The sequence below is a fragment of the Zootoca vivipara genome, chromosome 6, assembly GCF_963506605.1.
Source record: "Zootoca vivipara chromosome 6, rZooViv1.1, whole genome shotgun sequence".
Taxonomy (NCBI): Eukaryota; Metazoa; Chordata; class Lepidosauria; order Squamata; family Lacertidae; genus Zootoca; species Zootoca vivipara.
Window position 1 is genome coordinate 79,281,028 of NC_083281.1, and position 17,391 is coordinate 79,298,418.

Sequence of the window (17,391 nt, forward strand, 5' to 3'; positions counted from 1 at the left end):
CTATGTGGATATGCCAGGAACCTTTTGCATACAAAACAGATGCTCTACTGAACTATGGTTCCATTTACTTTGCTGTAAATGATGCTGGGGAAGAGATTCATACATGTGGTACAAAACTATTCATCAGAATGGAAATGACATCAAATACTGTCTAGTACAGCCCCTGGTACCCTAGATTTCTCCATTTATTAAGAAAATTGTTGATCAGTTTATCTAGCAGGATATACTGTTACCCACAGAGAACTGTGTTATTTTTCCATAAATGTTGGTATCATTCTAATGTGTAAGAAAGGAGATGTTTGAGTGCTCAAATCGGGAGAAATAGCTTCAAATATGATAGTATATGTTATACTGCAATATGTGAAATTGTCTTAAGTCATTCTTCTCTCTCTCTCTCTCTCTCTCTCTCTCTCTCTCTCTAGATATATATATATATATACTAGTGGAATTCAGCCCGCTTAAAAACGGGCGCTAGAACGCTGCTGTCGTGCAGCGCCGGCATGGGACGGAGCTTCAGAGGTCTCCGAAGCCCCGTCTCATGCGGGAGGTGCGTGGCGGGGGGGGGGAGAGAAGCACTTCTCCCCCCCTCCGCCGCCTCGCCGCGCACCTCCCGCATGAGACGGGGCTTCGGAGACCTTCTCCGAAACTCCGTCCCATGCCGGCGCTGCGTGCCGAGGCGGCGGGGGGGAGGAGCGCTTCTCCCCCCCCCCCGCCGCCTCGCCGCGCACGCCAAGCCAGTCCCCGAGCCGAAGTGCGGCGCGGCGGGTGCTTTTCGCCGTTTGCCTCCCCCTTCGCTCCAGGAAGGCAAACGGCAAAAAGCCCCCACCGCGCCGCACTTCGGCTCGGGGACTGGCTTGGCGGCGGCAGGAAAAAGGGGAGGAATTCCTCCCCTTCTTCCCGCCACCGCCAAGCCAAAGCCGGCTTCCCTCAGCGCCCGCTGCCGCTTCGGCTTCCTTGGGGAAGGCAAGCACGCGGGCTGTCTGCCTGCTTGTGTTCGCCGAGGAAGCGCCGTCCCATGCCGGCGGTGCGCGGCAAGGCTGCCGGGGGGAGCGCTTCTTTCCCCCGCCGCCTCACCGTGCACCTCCAGCATGAGACTGGGCTTCAGAGCGGCGGTTGGCGGAGCGGCGGTTGGCCGTTGTCTCTCCGTCCAATCCCTGTGTCCCTGGGGCCCATGCGCAGTGACCCAGGGACACACGGGACAGCTTGGACGCAGGGACAACTTGGACTTTATTATATAGGATATCACACGCATACACAGAATCTTCATTTATCAGGCATAGAATTTTGGGGTGCTCCAAACCACCCAACAGTAACTCTGTGAAAATCAAAAGTATGCTTGAGAACTTGAATGAATTGGCACAGGATTATTGGAAACAATTTGTCATTTGAGAAGGGGCATTTCTCTTTCCTCTTTTTTGCATCAGTTTCTTAGCCCAGGGATAGCCAACACATTGCCCTCCAGATATCGCTGGACTACAGCTCCCATCATCCTTCACCATTGGCCATGCTGGCTGTGGTTGATTGGGGTTGAAGTCCAACCACATCTGGAGGGCACCACGTTGATTAGTGCTGCCTTAGCCATGCATTAAGATCTGTAGGGGAGGCCCTACTAATAGTTCCATCCTTTACCTGAGTCACAATAGGGTCTTCTCAGTCATGGCTCCCTGATTTGTGGGATTCCATCCTGCTGGAAATGCTCTCACCCGCCTCATTGACGTAATGTTCTATTCAACATATGAGGGCTGATGAGTTGATTGTGGTGTTTGTTACGTATTGTGGTGGTGCTGATTTCCCCTATGACATGCTTTCAGTTTGCGGTTCTATTTCTGATGTTTTATTATTATTATTTTATTGTCAATTGTTCACTGCTCCAAGAACTTTTGTGGAAGGGCGGCCTGCAAATACAGTAAATAATAATTTCTCTTTCTCATATCTCCTTGCTTTCCAGCTCCTGCTTTATGTTTTCTCGATTGCAGGTTTGGTTGGGACTTTCTGTTTCTTCTTGTGTCTCTCAAAACAGAAGCAACTACAGCAACATGAAAATGTATTGTTTAAAGCATCTTTATTGTCCCCTTCCTCTGTGCACTTCAGGATGTGGTCTCCCTTTTACCCTTAAAATAACCCTGCAAAATAGTTAGGCAGAGAGTGAGAGAGCGCACCAAAGCATCACCTACTAAGCTTTGTGGCTTGAACCCAGGAATCTGCACTCTAAATCTAACCACTGGACCACACTCAAAACTTTGTTTTACTACTTCTTTCTGATACTGCTGCAGTAGCATTCCCTTCTGTTTCAGCTGCAGAAAATATGGTATATCAGTGCAGTTAATTACTGTCAGAAGCACAAGCAACTTCCTAAGATTATGAGACACGTATTGCTGATAAGACCAGTTCAACAGTGGCACCAATTACGTTGCTGGGGACTGAGGTCTTCAAGCAAAGTCTGGGCTGCATCAAGCAAAGAGCCAGACTATATTATTCTTCCTCAACTTGGTGCCCTATAGATATTTTGAACTAGAATGGCTACCATCCTTGACCATTGGCCATGCTGGCTGGGATTGATGGGAGTTTGGGTCCAAAATGTGGAGGATATGGGGTTGGGGAATGTCTGACTATATGTCCTAAAAGGTTTCCCCCAACTCTTTGGTTAACATAGTCCAACATTCCCCAAACCCATATCCTCCATGACTCTGGAAGGGCCTAATGAGCTGCTTGCCATGTGTGTTTGTGGAAATTTTCTATCTTTTTACTATCCAGCCATCTCTCTGCAACAGTCCTTCACCACCCAATTTAAGATCCTTTGTTTGCATGTTAAATAGAAAGCTCAGCTTTCAGATGTGAGGTGTAACCTCAAACTTCCCATAGCTTTTTACACAGCCTTAGCCCCATGTGCTGAAATTTGCTGCACTGTGTGGCTGGAACATGGATCAAGTGTGTGGGAGGGGTTGAAAAATGTAGAGATGAAAAAACTGATCAAGCTTAAAGTGTGGCTTTTAACAAACAAGGGGCACTTCAGATCACAGTGATTGGCAGTAGAGAAATTAATTCCTGGAGCGGGGACACACGCACATCACGTTTATGCCCACTGTGGTAAATACCTCTATGCACCTACTGAAATTCCAAGAATCTTGAAAAAGTGATCGCAGCTCAAGAACACCATCTCCCCCCCCCCCCGCCCCCAAATACCAAAATAGTAGCTTTGTTGGTTGTGGCTAAAAAGGAAGCCAGTGCCATGAAAGAAATGGAAACTAAGATTTTGCAGCTTGAATTACATCTTATAGAAGTCGGCCAGCAGCATTATTTCAGACATCCCAGAGGTTTCTAATTCCCACTAACAGAGAGGGTCCTCTGGAGTACTTGAGGACCCACTGTGACCAGCTGGCTACACACTCTGATGATAAAGTTGCTCAACTTTGGAGTGACCTTGACTCCACAGTTTTTGTAGTTTCAGATGTACCCAGTGCCAGAGTTGGTGATGTGTTGTGGGATCAGTTTTAACTTTTGCAGTCAGCTGATGTGGACAAGGTGCTGCATGTATAGTCTGGTGTTTCCCCCCAGATTTAGATTTGTCCTACTGAAGGCCCAGGTAGACACTCTGGCAAGAAGCGCCTTTTACCAACTGCACCTGCTACAACAGCTATGGCCATTCCTGGGCAGGGAGAGCTTGACCACAGTAGTTCATGCATTGGTGCCTTAAATATTAGATCACAGCCATATGTTTTACATGAGGCTTCCCTTCCATTTGATCCAGAAGCTGCAGTTAGTGTATAATGCTGCAGCACAACTACTGACAGGAATGAGACCTTGTCAGCATATAGACCCTCTACTTAGAGATCTGCACTGGTTGCTGATTTGCTACTGGGCCAAGTTTAAGTTGTTAATATTAGTATATAAAGGCATCAATTGCTTGGAGCCAGTTTACTTGTGGGATTGCCTTTCTTCCTATGTGCCCACTCAACGGCTTTGATCTGTGGAACTTGCACTGTTACAAGTGCCACACAATATTCATTATGCACTTGTAAGAAATGTATATTTTACATAGGCAGCCCCTATATTTCGGAACTACCTACATATTGACATCAGGCAAATGCCTCACTGTAGTCTTTCTGGCAACTGTTTATAACATTTTTGTTTAGGTAAGCCTAGCCAGGCACATAGAAATTGATGTGTTTTCATCTTTCTTAGTTTACAGCTGATTTTAATTGCTTTAAAAAATATTACATGTTTTGAATTGATCATTTTAAAACTTCTTGTAAGCCACTTAGAGGTATTGTTTCAGTCAAGTGGTATATAAATTTTGTTACATAAATAAGATTTTCTAGCCACGACATTATTTGTCACAGTCAGGTTATCATGTAGGGATGCTCTAGAAATTTGTTCTTTGTAAATTTTTATAATTGCACTGAACTGATACACACATCCCAATCTAATCTGTGAATCAGAATGCAGTTCTCCAGATTTCACCTCTGAATTTTGCAATGCTGTTCTCAAATTTGTTTTAAAAAAAGAACCCAAAATGCATATAAAAATGTGCACTTTAGGATAAATTACATTTGAAAATGCATGCTTTGAGAGTACATTTAAAAATGGGTACTTTGTTTTGTTTTTTAAAAAGTTCAATAATATTTAAAATACCAAATTTTGTGTGGCACTCAGCAGGAGGGAGGATGGAGACAAAACTAATATTAGCTGTTATCATTTCTGTCTTTGTCTGTCATTGGTTGTGGCTCCACCTCCTGTTTGCCTCCTTGTATTCTGCAATACCAGTCTCAATGGGCATCAGCTCCCAGTGGACTACATCGGTTCTATGGCCACATCAAGTCCACCAGTCATCTCTAAACATCTTGCCAAGCCTTGTCAAGTTGTTGCTGAAGGGATCAACATATTTTTTCTAATATCCTACTTCAGACCGCAAACAGGGACTCACATGACTGAATGCTTTGACATAAACAAGCAAAAAGCTTAGGCTTGAACCATTCACTCTGATATACTTCTTATCTAGGTGGAGGGAAGTTTTCTATGGAGAAGCATTCTGTCATGCATTGCCAGGGGTTTGAACTAGATGATCCTTGTGGTCCCTTCCAACTCTAAAATTCTATGATTCTATGTGTTTCCCTGTATGCAGTTTGGTAGACACTGGTGCAGTAGGCCTTAACTTTGAGGCAGCTAGGCTGGAGCTGACTCCTCTAAACTTTCAAGAAACACTGTTGTACACTGCTCCTAAGCCTTTGACAGGGTTAAGAACTTAGTAAGCTGCCTTACAATGAGTCTGATCATTGGTTCTTCTAGTTTTATATACAGTATGTTAAAGGTAATGTAAGTTGAGTGGTGAATGTGCGCAACAACAGAAGAGGGAATTGGGGACACTTTCCAGCCAATATGCATGCTCTCCAACAGGCCTTGGGGAATGTGCACATCTCAATGGCACTTTATAATAATAATAGAATAATAATTTATTATTTATTATTTATTTTTTATTTATTAATTTATACCCCGCCCATCTGGCTGGGCCTCCCCTTCCACTCTGGGCGGCTTCCAACAAACATTAAAATACATCAAATATCACAGATTAAAAACTTCCCTAAACAGGGCTGCCTTTAGATATTTTCTAAATGTCAGGTAGTTGTTAATCTCTCTGACCTCTGATAGGAGGGTGTTCCACAGGGCGGGTGCCACTACCAAGAAGGCCCTCTGCCTGGTTCCCTGTAGCTTTGCTTCTCGCAGTGAGGGAACTGCCAGAAGGCCCTCGGCGCTGGACCTCAGTGTCCGGGCAGAACAATGGGGGTGGAGACGCTCTTCAGGTATACTGGACCGAGGCCGTTTAGGGCTTTAAAGGTCAGCACCAACACTTTGAATTGTGCTTGGAAACATACTGGGAGCCAAAGTAGGTCTTTCAAGGCCGGTGTTATGTGGTCTCGGCGGCCACTCCCAATCACCAGTCTAGCTGCTGCATTCTGGATTAGTTGAAGTTTCCGAGTCACCTTCAAAGGTAGCCCCACGTAGAGCACATTGCAGTAGTCCAAGCGAGAGATAACCAGAGCATGCACCACTCTGGCGAGGCAGTCCACAGGCAGGTAGGGTCTCAGCCTGCGTACCAGATGGAGGAATGTGCATGACTCCCTCTTCATGATCAGATTACCGTATCTGCATATTCTCCATGAAGCCTGGTAAATGTGCACAGGGGGCAGCTGTTATGCATATTAACTGTCAACTTACATTGCACCTAAGATATACAGTGACAAGCAGCAGCTCTGCAGGTTTTCAGAGGGATGCCAAGATTGAATGTGGGACTTTGTTCATGCAAAAATAGCTCCTTTACGACTGATCTATGGTTCTTCCGAAAGGGTTAAAACTGTGCCATTTTCTTGTGCTGAAAGAAATCCCCTCCCCCATATATCTTACCTCCAGAATAAACCCAAAATATGAAGAATCAGCTCACAGATCTACAGAAACATAAGCAAATATTAGAGTAATTGCAATTTTTTGGTTCAGAGTAGGACAACAGCAGAACGATTAGTCATTACAGTTCACTTCACAAGAAGAATGAATGGCTGATGCAGCTACAATTATATTCCCTGCTCAGTGTGCGCACAAAAGGAAACTCACCAGGAAGATCTCATTAGTATCTCTTTAGCAGACACTACTTCTGTAGTAGCAGAAGTGAATGAAGAAGCCTCATTTTGGAGCAGGTGTCCAACTGGCTTTCCCTCTGTCTGTAAGGTGTATCACAGGTACTTGGAGCTCTTGGTTTGCTTAATTAGAAGAGACAAAGTAGTAATTTCCGTGATTTGTTTTACAGCAGTCTTACATCTGAAGGATCTCTGCTATTTATCACATCTAGCACATTTTCTCTCTGTAAGGTTACCTGCATTCATCATCTCAACAGCCCCATTAAGAAGATAATCATCATTTCCATTTGAGGAAAGATGGGCCATTATGTTGCACAGCATCCATGGGCACCCACCTCAATGGGAATTGCACTGTTGGTTTCTTTAGCTTTCAAACAGTTGGAGGAGTATTATAGGCTGCATTTTCACAGACTGGTGCTATGTATTGATTTCACTTGCAGCAGGGGATGGGGAACCTTTTACAGCCACTGGTGGGCAGGACCCTAATGGAAAAGTGGGTGGAGCAGTGAGTGCAAATTTTGCCATCATGCAGAAGGCTAGTTTCTAAACACAGTCACACACCCCTTTCTATCCTCCATCCAGGCAAGCAAGAAGCAGTATCAGACTTCAAGGACACTTTCCAGCCAGACTAAAATAAGCAAGGCAGAGTCAATGAGGGGTGTAGCCTGGGAACATTCTAAGGACCAGATAGAGTGGCCTGGAGAGCTGCATATGCTCCCCCCTCCAGACATTACGTTGGGGCACCCACTAGAACTCTAGGTTAACCCTATACTTACCAAATATGCTGACAGTTAAAATTAAAATAAAAAGTATTCCTATTTTATATACAATCAGTCCAGGACAGTAAAATCCAATTCCTTTGTGACTGACATAGGGGTACCTCTTTGACGTGCTGTACCCTATGAATGTCTTGGACTGAACATGACTGAATGCCATCTTGTAGTAGACCATACTATTCTGGATGTATGAGTTATTTTGGGGTGCCTATTCCTAGGTCTTTATTTGCTATCATCAGGTGTCGTCACACATTCCTGAGAATCTCCATTGACTGGAGAAAAGAATTGCATACCTTGAAAGGTATGGTAATATAGTATAGGGTTTTCAAAAGCTTACTTGGGAGTTTGGGGACATATAAACCTTAGTTCTTAAAAAATGTTTTGATTGAGCTGCATTTTGAACTTTTTTCAAATAAGAAACTATTAATCAACTTCAGTATTGTGTGAAATTCACACTTCTAGACCCCCACAAAAGGAACAGCAACATTTTATGTGTAGTACTCTCCTGAGTTCTTTACAGTATGGCTGTGGAATGTCTTCTAGAGAGGTGTTTGGAAACAGAAAAAGGAAAAAAAATGGGGGGGAAACACCACCAGTATCCTAAGAAGCAGAGCTGCCAAAATACTTCAGTTTTGCATAAACTATTGTCCTTCTTCCCAATATTATTAATGAACCATGAGGATTCAGGCAAAATGTAGGGCTGCAAATGTGCTTAGTTGAGATAATACTCAACAGACGGAGGAGGGGCACAGAGAAGGAACATAGTGGAGAGAGTGAAAGAATCCATCAGCCCTATACAGTAACAGAGGGGAAGGAATCAGGTTGCAATGGAATGTGGTTTGGAAGATAAAAATCATTGGAAGAGCTGTCACCTACTTAAAAAACCTACATGTAGATTAGCTAGGCAATGCAATGTGCCAATGGAAGCATCTGTCACCATATAAAATGGATCAGGAATACAAAATACTTTTTTAAAAGCACACCCACATTTGGAGAGATAAATGAGGAGTCAATAAATAAATGAGAAGGGGAGAAATGTAAATAATAGCATAAGTGCTATCTAAAAATCAAAAGAAGGAATGTAGAATATCAGGAAGTTTAGACAGGCTCCAGCCAACCTTCTTTCTATCAATATTTCTTTTTCTTTTTCTTCCCTTGACGTGCTTCAGGGCACATCAAGATTGCATAGGCTTGCGTGCTTCCAGTCTTCAGGTCAAAGAGCATTCTTAAGCATCCACCGTTACAGACTACCATTTAGAAACATCATTTTATGTTGCTTGAAGTCCCTGATCATTCAGATGTATGTCAACTGACTACTTTTGATTTCACAAACCTGCCAACTCATCAGCATCTCATTTCTAACAATTGTAAAATGAAAAGTTATGCTACTGTAGGCTGCTTGCTTTGGGGCCATCTGCAGCCATAGCTGAATCCCGATCTGGAGGCTGCATTCCTTGGAAATAAAATTCTATTGATTAGACAGTGGGTGAAGATCAGGCTCCACACCTGGCCAACCCAGAGGCTTCATTGTGCCTGCCAGTCACAGCAGCTGATGCTGTGTAAGAACATAAGAAGAACCATGCTGGATCAGGCCAAAGGCCCATTTAGTTCAGCATCCTAATCTCTCAGTGGACAACCAGGAGCCCCAATGGGAATACCAACAAGCCAGACATGAATGCAGCAGCACTCTCCTTACTTATGATTCTCTATCCACCGGTATTCAGAGGCCTCCAACAATGCAGGGAGAACATAGCCATTGTGGCCAGCAGCCATTAATGGCCTCACCTTCCATGAATTTGCCCAGTCCTCTTAAAGCTGTCCAAGTTGGTGGCCATCACTACCTCCTGTGGAAGCAAATTCCGTTGCTTAACCATGTGCTTTGTGAAGAAGTAATTTGGTGTGTCCTGAATCTTCCCACATTCATTGTTGTTGGATGCTCTGTGGTTTTTCGTATTATGAGAGGGAGAAAAACATTTCCCCGTCCACTTTCTCCACACCATGTATGATATTTTACATTTCTATCATGTCCCCTCTTACTTGCTTTTTCTCTAAACTAAAAAAGAAGCCCCAAATGAGCATATCTTCATCTAAAAGGCTGTGGGCCTAGGAGGTGAGGGGACTGGGAGTTGCTATCCCTCTCCATTACATTTGTGTCTGAAAGACTACACACCCTCGGTATGTTCATTTGGTTCTCATTACTTTCCAGCTAAGGATGGAGTAAGCAGCCTAATCCTGTCACATTTCAGTTTTGCTGGAGTTCAGTCACAGGTCTGCCTTGTCCCGTTTTCTGCAGACTTTTTTTGTTTGTTGTACACTGCTCCTAAGCCTTTGTTTGTAAGAAAACACAAAGAAATATGCATTTAGATTTTACACATAAAATACACATTTAGGGGGGTGTTCAACTAAGTTCTACTCAGAGTAGAATAGACTTACTTAAGCTAGTCATGTCCATTAATATTAATGGGTCTACTTTAAGTAGGATTAACATTGAATGCAGCCCTTAGGACGTATTTTTATATGAGAAAGGTTATTTAAATAATAATTATTTATTTATTATTTATGTAATAAAGTGCAAGGCTTCCAAGAAGAACAAAGAGAACCAAACAAGAGACAATTACAACTTAATTCATATAAACATTCAGTATGTGCACAATTACTACGCCCAGCTCAATATATATATTGAGATATATATAAAAAGGTATATACATTTTTAGTCAAAACTTTGTGAGCCCATAACATATATTGAGAAATAATCCTATTTTTCTACAGTGTTCTAAAAACGCACCATCTTGAACAAAAACTGTGTTGCCTTTGACTTTGTTCTCTAGATGTAGCAAAGACGTTGACTTTGCCATCAAAGCATAATCTCATATTTTGTTGTCTTGCCATTCTTTTAAGGGTGTTGTTACCACCTATTAAAGTCCAACCTTTTTTTATGTGCCATAAACGGCATCCCAAACGCCAGTGAAGTTGGGGTTTGCCTTCCAATCCACAAGAAAGTTATTCTGACTGGCTCAGTCCCATGTGAAAAGCAAACTAAACCCGTTATTCTTCCAGCCCTAATTCCAGCCCTGAGTCTCAAAAGAGAAGTGAGAGCATCTTGCTCACAAGACAAGAGAATGAGGGCTGCCATTTCTCTTCGGGGTACCTGCTCTGGCTCTGTGAAGGCAAAAACACAGGCAAGAGCAACATCACAGGGCTGAGGTAAAAAAAAAAAAGGCGGGAAAACTGAGACCTCATGGAACCGTTTTAGGGTTTGACTAACAATTCCTTCGCTGCTCTCTTGAAATCTGGATTCTAGTTGCTGCTGGGTCATTGTTGTTGTTAATTAGGTAATTAATTACCTAATTTAAAAAGGGCTGTGAAACTCTGGTCGAAGAAGGCCGCAGCCCCTCATGGCATTCAAAACGGTGTCTGCTTGTGGTGAAGGGTTGCAGAGTGCCATGAACTGTGGCCTAACCACGCCAAGGATGGGCTTCTGCAGCTGAGAAGCTACTATGTCCCTCTCTGGGGGCAAGGAAAAGGAGGTGAGGAGAGATGTAGAGCTTTCTGATCTCCCACTCCAAGCCTGGGAAAGGGGGAAAGCTATGCACAGGATACTGCGTCAGAAGAGAGGAAAGACTTGACTCCTCAGGGGTGCTGTTTTTGCTTGGGGTTCAGCTCACCGCCAAACCATGGCCCCAAGTCCCTGTCTAAAATGGCACCCCTCTCTCAACAAACAAACAAGCATCTGAAGCAAAATTTGAATTGTTTTGCAGTAGCTCCGGATGCTAGAACCCAGCCGCCTGTTAAATCATTGGGGGCCGGTCTGGGAGCCGAGGGGAAATGTCACCACTAGGTGTTGTTCTTGCCTATCAACCGATATGATGCATTTCCCAGAGGTAAAGACTGTCATAAGAACGTGGGAAGCTGCCTGATAATGAATCAGACCATCAGCTCCATCTTGCTCAGTCCTGCCTACACTGGCTGGCAGCATCTCTCTAGGATTTAAGACAGGGAATCTTTCCAAGCCCTGCCTGGAGGTGCCAGGAACTGAACCCGGCGTATCCTGCAAGCAAAGTACATGCTCTGCCATGGAGCATGTGTGAGAACATCCCACTCCAGAACCCCTAAGAAGCAAAATGTACGGTAAGTTCACATTTTCCTATTCCCTTGTGCGTCTGAAGATGGCACTGCGACCTTTGCATACACTGGGTTCAAGCCTGAGAGTAGCTGAGGGGAACCTTTTTGGCCTTCTAAATGTTGCAGAACTACAGCTCCCATCAGCCCCAGCAAGCATGGCCAATTTATATTATTATTTATTAAATTTGTATGCTGCTCTTCATCCAAAGATAAGTGGGCAAATAACAACATAAAAACCCTATCTATATCCGTAACAGCAAAGTGATGGCAGTCATTCTGTGTTGTTTGTTTCCAGCGCTCGGTATTCTGACATTTCCACTGAACTATCGCAGTTGATAGATCTGTATCCTACAATGTTTGCCAAATCCCCAGCTCAGCCTTCTAAGTGCCCATCGCAAGTGTGGAGTTGACACCAGAGTCTAAATTTGATTGTGAGTTTAATTCATTTTGAACTGGCAGCTTGAATGAGAAACCTCTATAATCAATGCTAGTTCAATGTCTGGACCAAAGTTTAAGGCACAGAGGTCGCCTTGTGCACTTGTAGCTGTCTCTTACATTGATCTTCTTCCTTTATAACCTACAGTAAGCATGCCGTTTGGCTCATTTATTAACCTCACCTACATATCAATCTTCGCCTGAGATGGCAGTTCTTCCGTTATCATCTGGTAGATTTCAGACAATGGAAGTGATTGAAACAGGAACTCCCACATTCCTAGGAAGATTAAGAGTGACACATCACCCTGTAATTTTGGGAGTTGTGCAATGGTTGTTCATTTGCATCAGAAGGGTAGGTGTGGATTGTGTTGCATTGTTCCATGTTATATATATATATTTAAAAAGAGAAGAAAAATAACTTCTGAAATATCTTCTTTGACTCATAGATATTACATATTCCTAATAAGTTATGGTGGCATAATTTTAGAAGCAATAAGTTCTTTTCTCCAAACTAAAATGGAATGTCATTGGTATCTGCAAGGTTAAAGTTATGATGCTTTGTTGACTGTAACTGCTGTACAGAAAGGGCCATGGAGCATCTGCTTTGCATGCAGAAAGTGCCAGGTTCAATTCTCGACATCTCCAGATAGAACTGAGAGAATCCACTACTTGAAACTGAAGAGTTGCTGCCAGTCAGTGTCAGTAATATTGGGCTAGATGGATGCAGATTAAAGCAGCTTCTTGTATTAGCAAAACTGATTTTCTTTTTAAAGTCTGTGGCTGTTGTCCAGAAGCTCACATGTGCCTGATCCACGTGAATGTGTTTTATTCTTCCTTTTAGTCTCTTTTCCCCAGCTTCCAAGTAAAATCCCTCTCCTCCCCATGCATATTGACATAAGTCACTCTATATACCAGGGGTAGCCAACATGATACATTCCAGATGTTGTGAACTACAACGCCCATCATCTCTGACCCTAGGCCACACTGGCTGGGGCTAATGGCAGTTGGAGTTCAACAACATCAGGAGGGTACCACATTGTCCTATAAGATGGTATTATGGTATGAATCCACATTTCAGGATTTTCCATGCTTTTCAAATCTGAGTTTCCATTGAAATATTGTAAAGTAAGTTCAACACGTCCACAAACCATAACTCTGGTATCTACAGTCAGAATCAATAAGTGTGTTGGCAGCTGGCTTCCTGTCAGGGTAGGCAATCATGACCCCAAGCCTCTTAGGGTTTTCCATTTTCAAGAAATCAAATGTACAGAGAGAGAGAGACAAGCAGAGAGCCTGCAAGCATAGCTGCATGCTCTAGCAGGAATGAGGTTGTATTGACAGAGTGACATTCCCAGTGAATTGAGATGTAAAATGCAGTTCCAAATGGACCATATTTATATCCTGGCACAAAGCCATTGCTCGATTGGTGTTACAGTTTTGTTCTATGCAGCATGAGATACGGCCTCATGGAAGTCTGTTTCTGGTTGAACAGATGCACATGCCTTCTCCTTAAGACAGCCTTCTGAGCCTGATGCCCTCCAGATGTTGCTGGACCCTGGATTCCAGGTCTCATCAGACTCAGACAGCAGCGCCAATGGTCAGGGATGACAGGAGTTATAGTTCTGGAGGGCACCAGGTTGAGGATGATAACAGTATTTCCTGCAGGGAATAACCCACCCATAGGCCCCATGCTGCAAGGAATCATGGTTTACTGAAGGTGGTTTGTTGTTGTTTGCATGTTCAGTGTGACATTACATTACGTGGAAAGTTCCATCTCTGTTTGGGTAACAGCCCAATGGGGTCCATTTGGGTGATGCTTATGCCAAACCTTTTACAATTATGCTAGAGGTTTTCAACCTTTTTGAGTCAACAGCTTAAAATGCGCATGGGACATGACTTAGCTGATGATCTAGATAAGCCCTGCGATGTCCCAATGGGATATATGGAAGAAAGCAGCCTCTTAAGAATGCAGAGGCCAATCCATGTAGTCATGACTAAGTTTCTTTTGGCATGGCAACGGCATTTTCCTAGGCTGCACACACCATTTGAAAAGCATGCATGTTTAAGACACGAGTCACAGCCGAATGGAAAGTTGGCACATGCAGTCCCCAAGACATACCTTTTTTTGCCCCCTCCTTCGAAATATAATTTAGAAAAGAAAAAAAGATTGCCATCCTTATTTTCATATATTGTTTTAAGTAAATTGAACTCAGCTGTGGCAGCTGAGGGCATTTGTTGTTTTTCCATAGCAAAGATTGCTAAGCATCAGAGCAAAATGTGGAGCCAATAAAAGAAAAAGTCATCTCAGTGAGTTTCATGCTGCCATCTTACTTTACTTTTAAAAATGTGATCGCCCCCCCCCCACTCTTTCACACACACAGAGCTCCGCCATCTGATTCAGGCGGAGAAATGCTTTGTGCCGATGGAATTTATGTAATGTGATCGAAAACACAACACAAGTTCCCAAATTAATTTATTCTGGCAACTGCTGGCTCTGATGAAAGTTGATTTAGTGAGCATAGGGTGGGAAGGGGAAAAGCCTTGCAGGGCCAGTGTGGTGTAGTGCAGGCTTTTCCAACCTTGGATCCTATGGCTGTTTTGGACTGCAACTCTCATTAGCCCCAGCCAGCACACTCTGAAACAGCCCCAGGGCCCTAGGTTGGAAAAGGCTGGAGTTGCAGATAAGTTTTCAGGCAAAAACAGTGAGGCCTGTGCTCCTCTATTCACCACTCAGCCACAAAGCTGTGTTATGTTGGGCCAGTTGCTGTCTCTTAGCCTAACCTACCTCATTGGGTTGTTGTAAGGATAAAATGCTCTTCTGCCTTGAGCTTCTTGAAGGAAGGGGAGGATGCAGTTATGATAGATATCTCTTTGAGTTTTGGAAATGGAAGTGGGATGAAAGGAGGCAGGTGCTGGAGTTTTGGGCTGGAACAGCTGCAGCTTAGCATAGCTGGGACTATGTGTGCTCGGGCTTCAGCACTGCCCGACTTCCAACACAGAAGGAAAAGGCTGTAGCTCATTAGCAGAGCATCCATTTTGCATACAAGTTCCCATGTTCACTCTGCAGCATCTCCAGGTAGGCATGGGAGACGCTCTTGCCTGAAGCCCTGGAGAGTTGCTGCCAGTCAATGTGGACAAAAGTGTGATAAAAGGACCAATGTCCTGACTCCATATAAGGCAGCTCCCTGTGTTCCTAAAGGATTGCATAATCAGTATCTGTGTGAACCCGCAACACAAGTTAGCATTTTGAAGCACTTGCTGAGGCCCACATCACAGCAGAGCCCCCAATGTTGACCTCAGAGCATCCCTGATCCTGCCTCTACTTGCCTAGAGAGCCACTGTCAGTCAGTGTAGGCAACACCGAGCTAGATGGATCAATAGCCTGACTTTGTATTACGTAGGCAGGCTCCTATGTTCCTTGGTCTGGCCCCAGCCCCAAGGATTGCGGGTACAGCTGTCCACAGTCCCAGGCCAGCTCTTAACAGTGACAGAGGAAATATTGTCTCTTCAACATGCTTATTCTCAGCAGCCTTTAATTACCTGTTTTGTCTTGGGGAAAATGCTGCCACTTGCAGAACCCAGTCGAGCACCAAAGCCTAATCCAATCAGCTTGATGATGTATGCAAAAAAGGAAAAAAAAATCCCTGGAAAATGACCTTGTGCATAATTACTCATTTGACGACTGTTAGCGAATGACACAAACGGAATCCGACACACATTGTAAGGCATTAATGAGTGCTTTCCTCCTCTTTCTCCCCCTCTCCCATGCTCTTCTTGCACGGGAAAAAAATGTTTTAATTAAGACTTCCTTGATTAGTCATTTAATCAGTCATTAGGCCAATACAGATGGAGTCAATTATTTTTTTTAACACTTGAATAGATACTTGATGCTACTGCAAAACGATGCACATATTTATTTATTTATTTATTTTATGTTAGATCTTCAGCAATTGTGTTGCAGTAGATGTGACAGTAACAATATCTGTTCTGGAAAGCGGAGCTCCAATCTACAGTACTGTTGCTATCAGTTATGTGGCTGCAAGTCACCCAAACACAGCTTCACTTCCAAACCCAGGAGTATTGTTGTTGTTGTTGTTAGTAGTAGTAGTAGTAGTAGTAGTTGTAATAGAATAAGGGCTGGAGTCAGGCATAGGTCAGCAACAAAAACAATAAATCACTTGAGGCCAGTGCAGTTAAATCTTTATTCGTGGAAACAAACGACAGCTCAGGCCTAGTGGTCTCAGCAACTCTTTCTAGGAGTTGCCCCACTGAAGCAGTTGCAGAGCATTCTACAAATAGGGAACTGTCACTGTGAAGGCCCTGTCATGGGTCAACACCAACCAGGCAGACCACAGTGGTGGCATCACCAAGGCTCACCTGCTGATAGTAAGGTCCAAGAAAGGGCTATTTTCAATACTTGGGTCCCAGGCCATTTGGGTATACAGTGGTACCTCGGTTTACGAACACAATTGGTTCCGGAAGTCTGTTCATAAACCGAAGTGTTCATAAACCGAAGCGAACTTTCCCATTGAAAGTCATGGAAAGTGGATTAATCCGTTCCTGACTATGGGAAACGCTGCGCTGCGCTCATTCAAGGAGGCTGAAAACCGGAGGGGGGGGGTTCCCTTCAGAAGTTCTTACCTCACGGGTAGAAAAGGGCTCCCAGCAGCAGCAGCAACAGCGGCTGCAGAGGAGGAGGCAGGTGGAGACTCCTGAGCCGCTTCATGGTGGAGACCCCTGCTGCAGCTCCCGCAGCCCCTGCACGACACAGCCTCTCCCCTGCTTGGCAAGCGGCAAGAGGCTTGTTGAGTTGTTTCGCTGCGCGGCGGCGGTGCCCACGGCTCTCCGTCCCTCTCGCTCCGCGGTGCCGGCCGGGCGACCTTCCTCCTTCTCAGAGCGGCCGCCGCCACCACCAGTCACCAGGACTGGCCAGGGTGGCTCGCGGTGCGTCTGGCTCTGGTTGGAGCGTCGGCTGCTTCTCTTGACCCTGTGCCGACGTCTCTCTCCACCCCGCAGGGGTGCTCCTGCGACGTCTCTCCACCTTCGCTGTCGCGCTCCTGGATGGCGCGACCTCCAGGAGCGCAACGGCGAAGGTGGAGAGACGTCGCAGGAGCGCGACGGCGAAGGCCCGGCTTCGCTTTTCTCAACCCCTCTGCGAGGCTGGGCCTTCGCCGTCGATATGTTAGTACTTATTAGATATGTTAGTACTTATACAGTGGTGCCTTGGCTTACGAATTTAATCCGTTCCCGAGGCACCTTTGTAAGTCGAAAAATTCGTAAGTCAAAAAACGCCATTGGAAACGCGATTTCCCATAGGAATGCATTGGAAACGGAAAAAAACATAAGTCGAAGCAACCCTATCTAAAAATTCGTAAGTCGAAAAATCCCTATCTAAAACCGCCACGGGTTTTTTTCGGATATCGAGACATTCA

At 44.5% G+C, this 17,391-nt stretch overlaps 1 protein-coding gene across 4 annotated transcripts in view; it reads left to right on the forward strand.

The window, feature by feature from the left end:
* The window catches only part of MORN1 (MORN repeat containing 1), a 116,562-nt gene that overhangs the window by 74,940 nt on the left and 24,231 nt on the right, over positions 1 to 17,391 (forward strand). Inside the window, exon 13 of one of the 4 annotated variants that reach the window (XM_035119528.2) lies at positions 1,949 to 16,957. The exons of the other annotated variants lie outside the window; for them this stretch is intronic. Within the exon in view, the coding sequence (XP_034975419.1) occupies positions 1,949 to 2,138 (190 nt within the window). The 3' untranslated portion in view covers positions 2,139 to 16,957. Of the gene's footprint in view, positions 1 to 1,948; positions 16,958 to 17,391 lie in introns of those variants that run through there. 4 annotated transcript variants of the gene reach the window in all.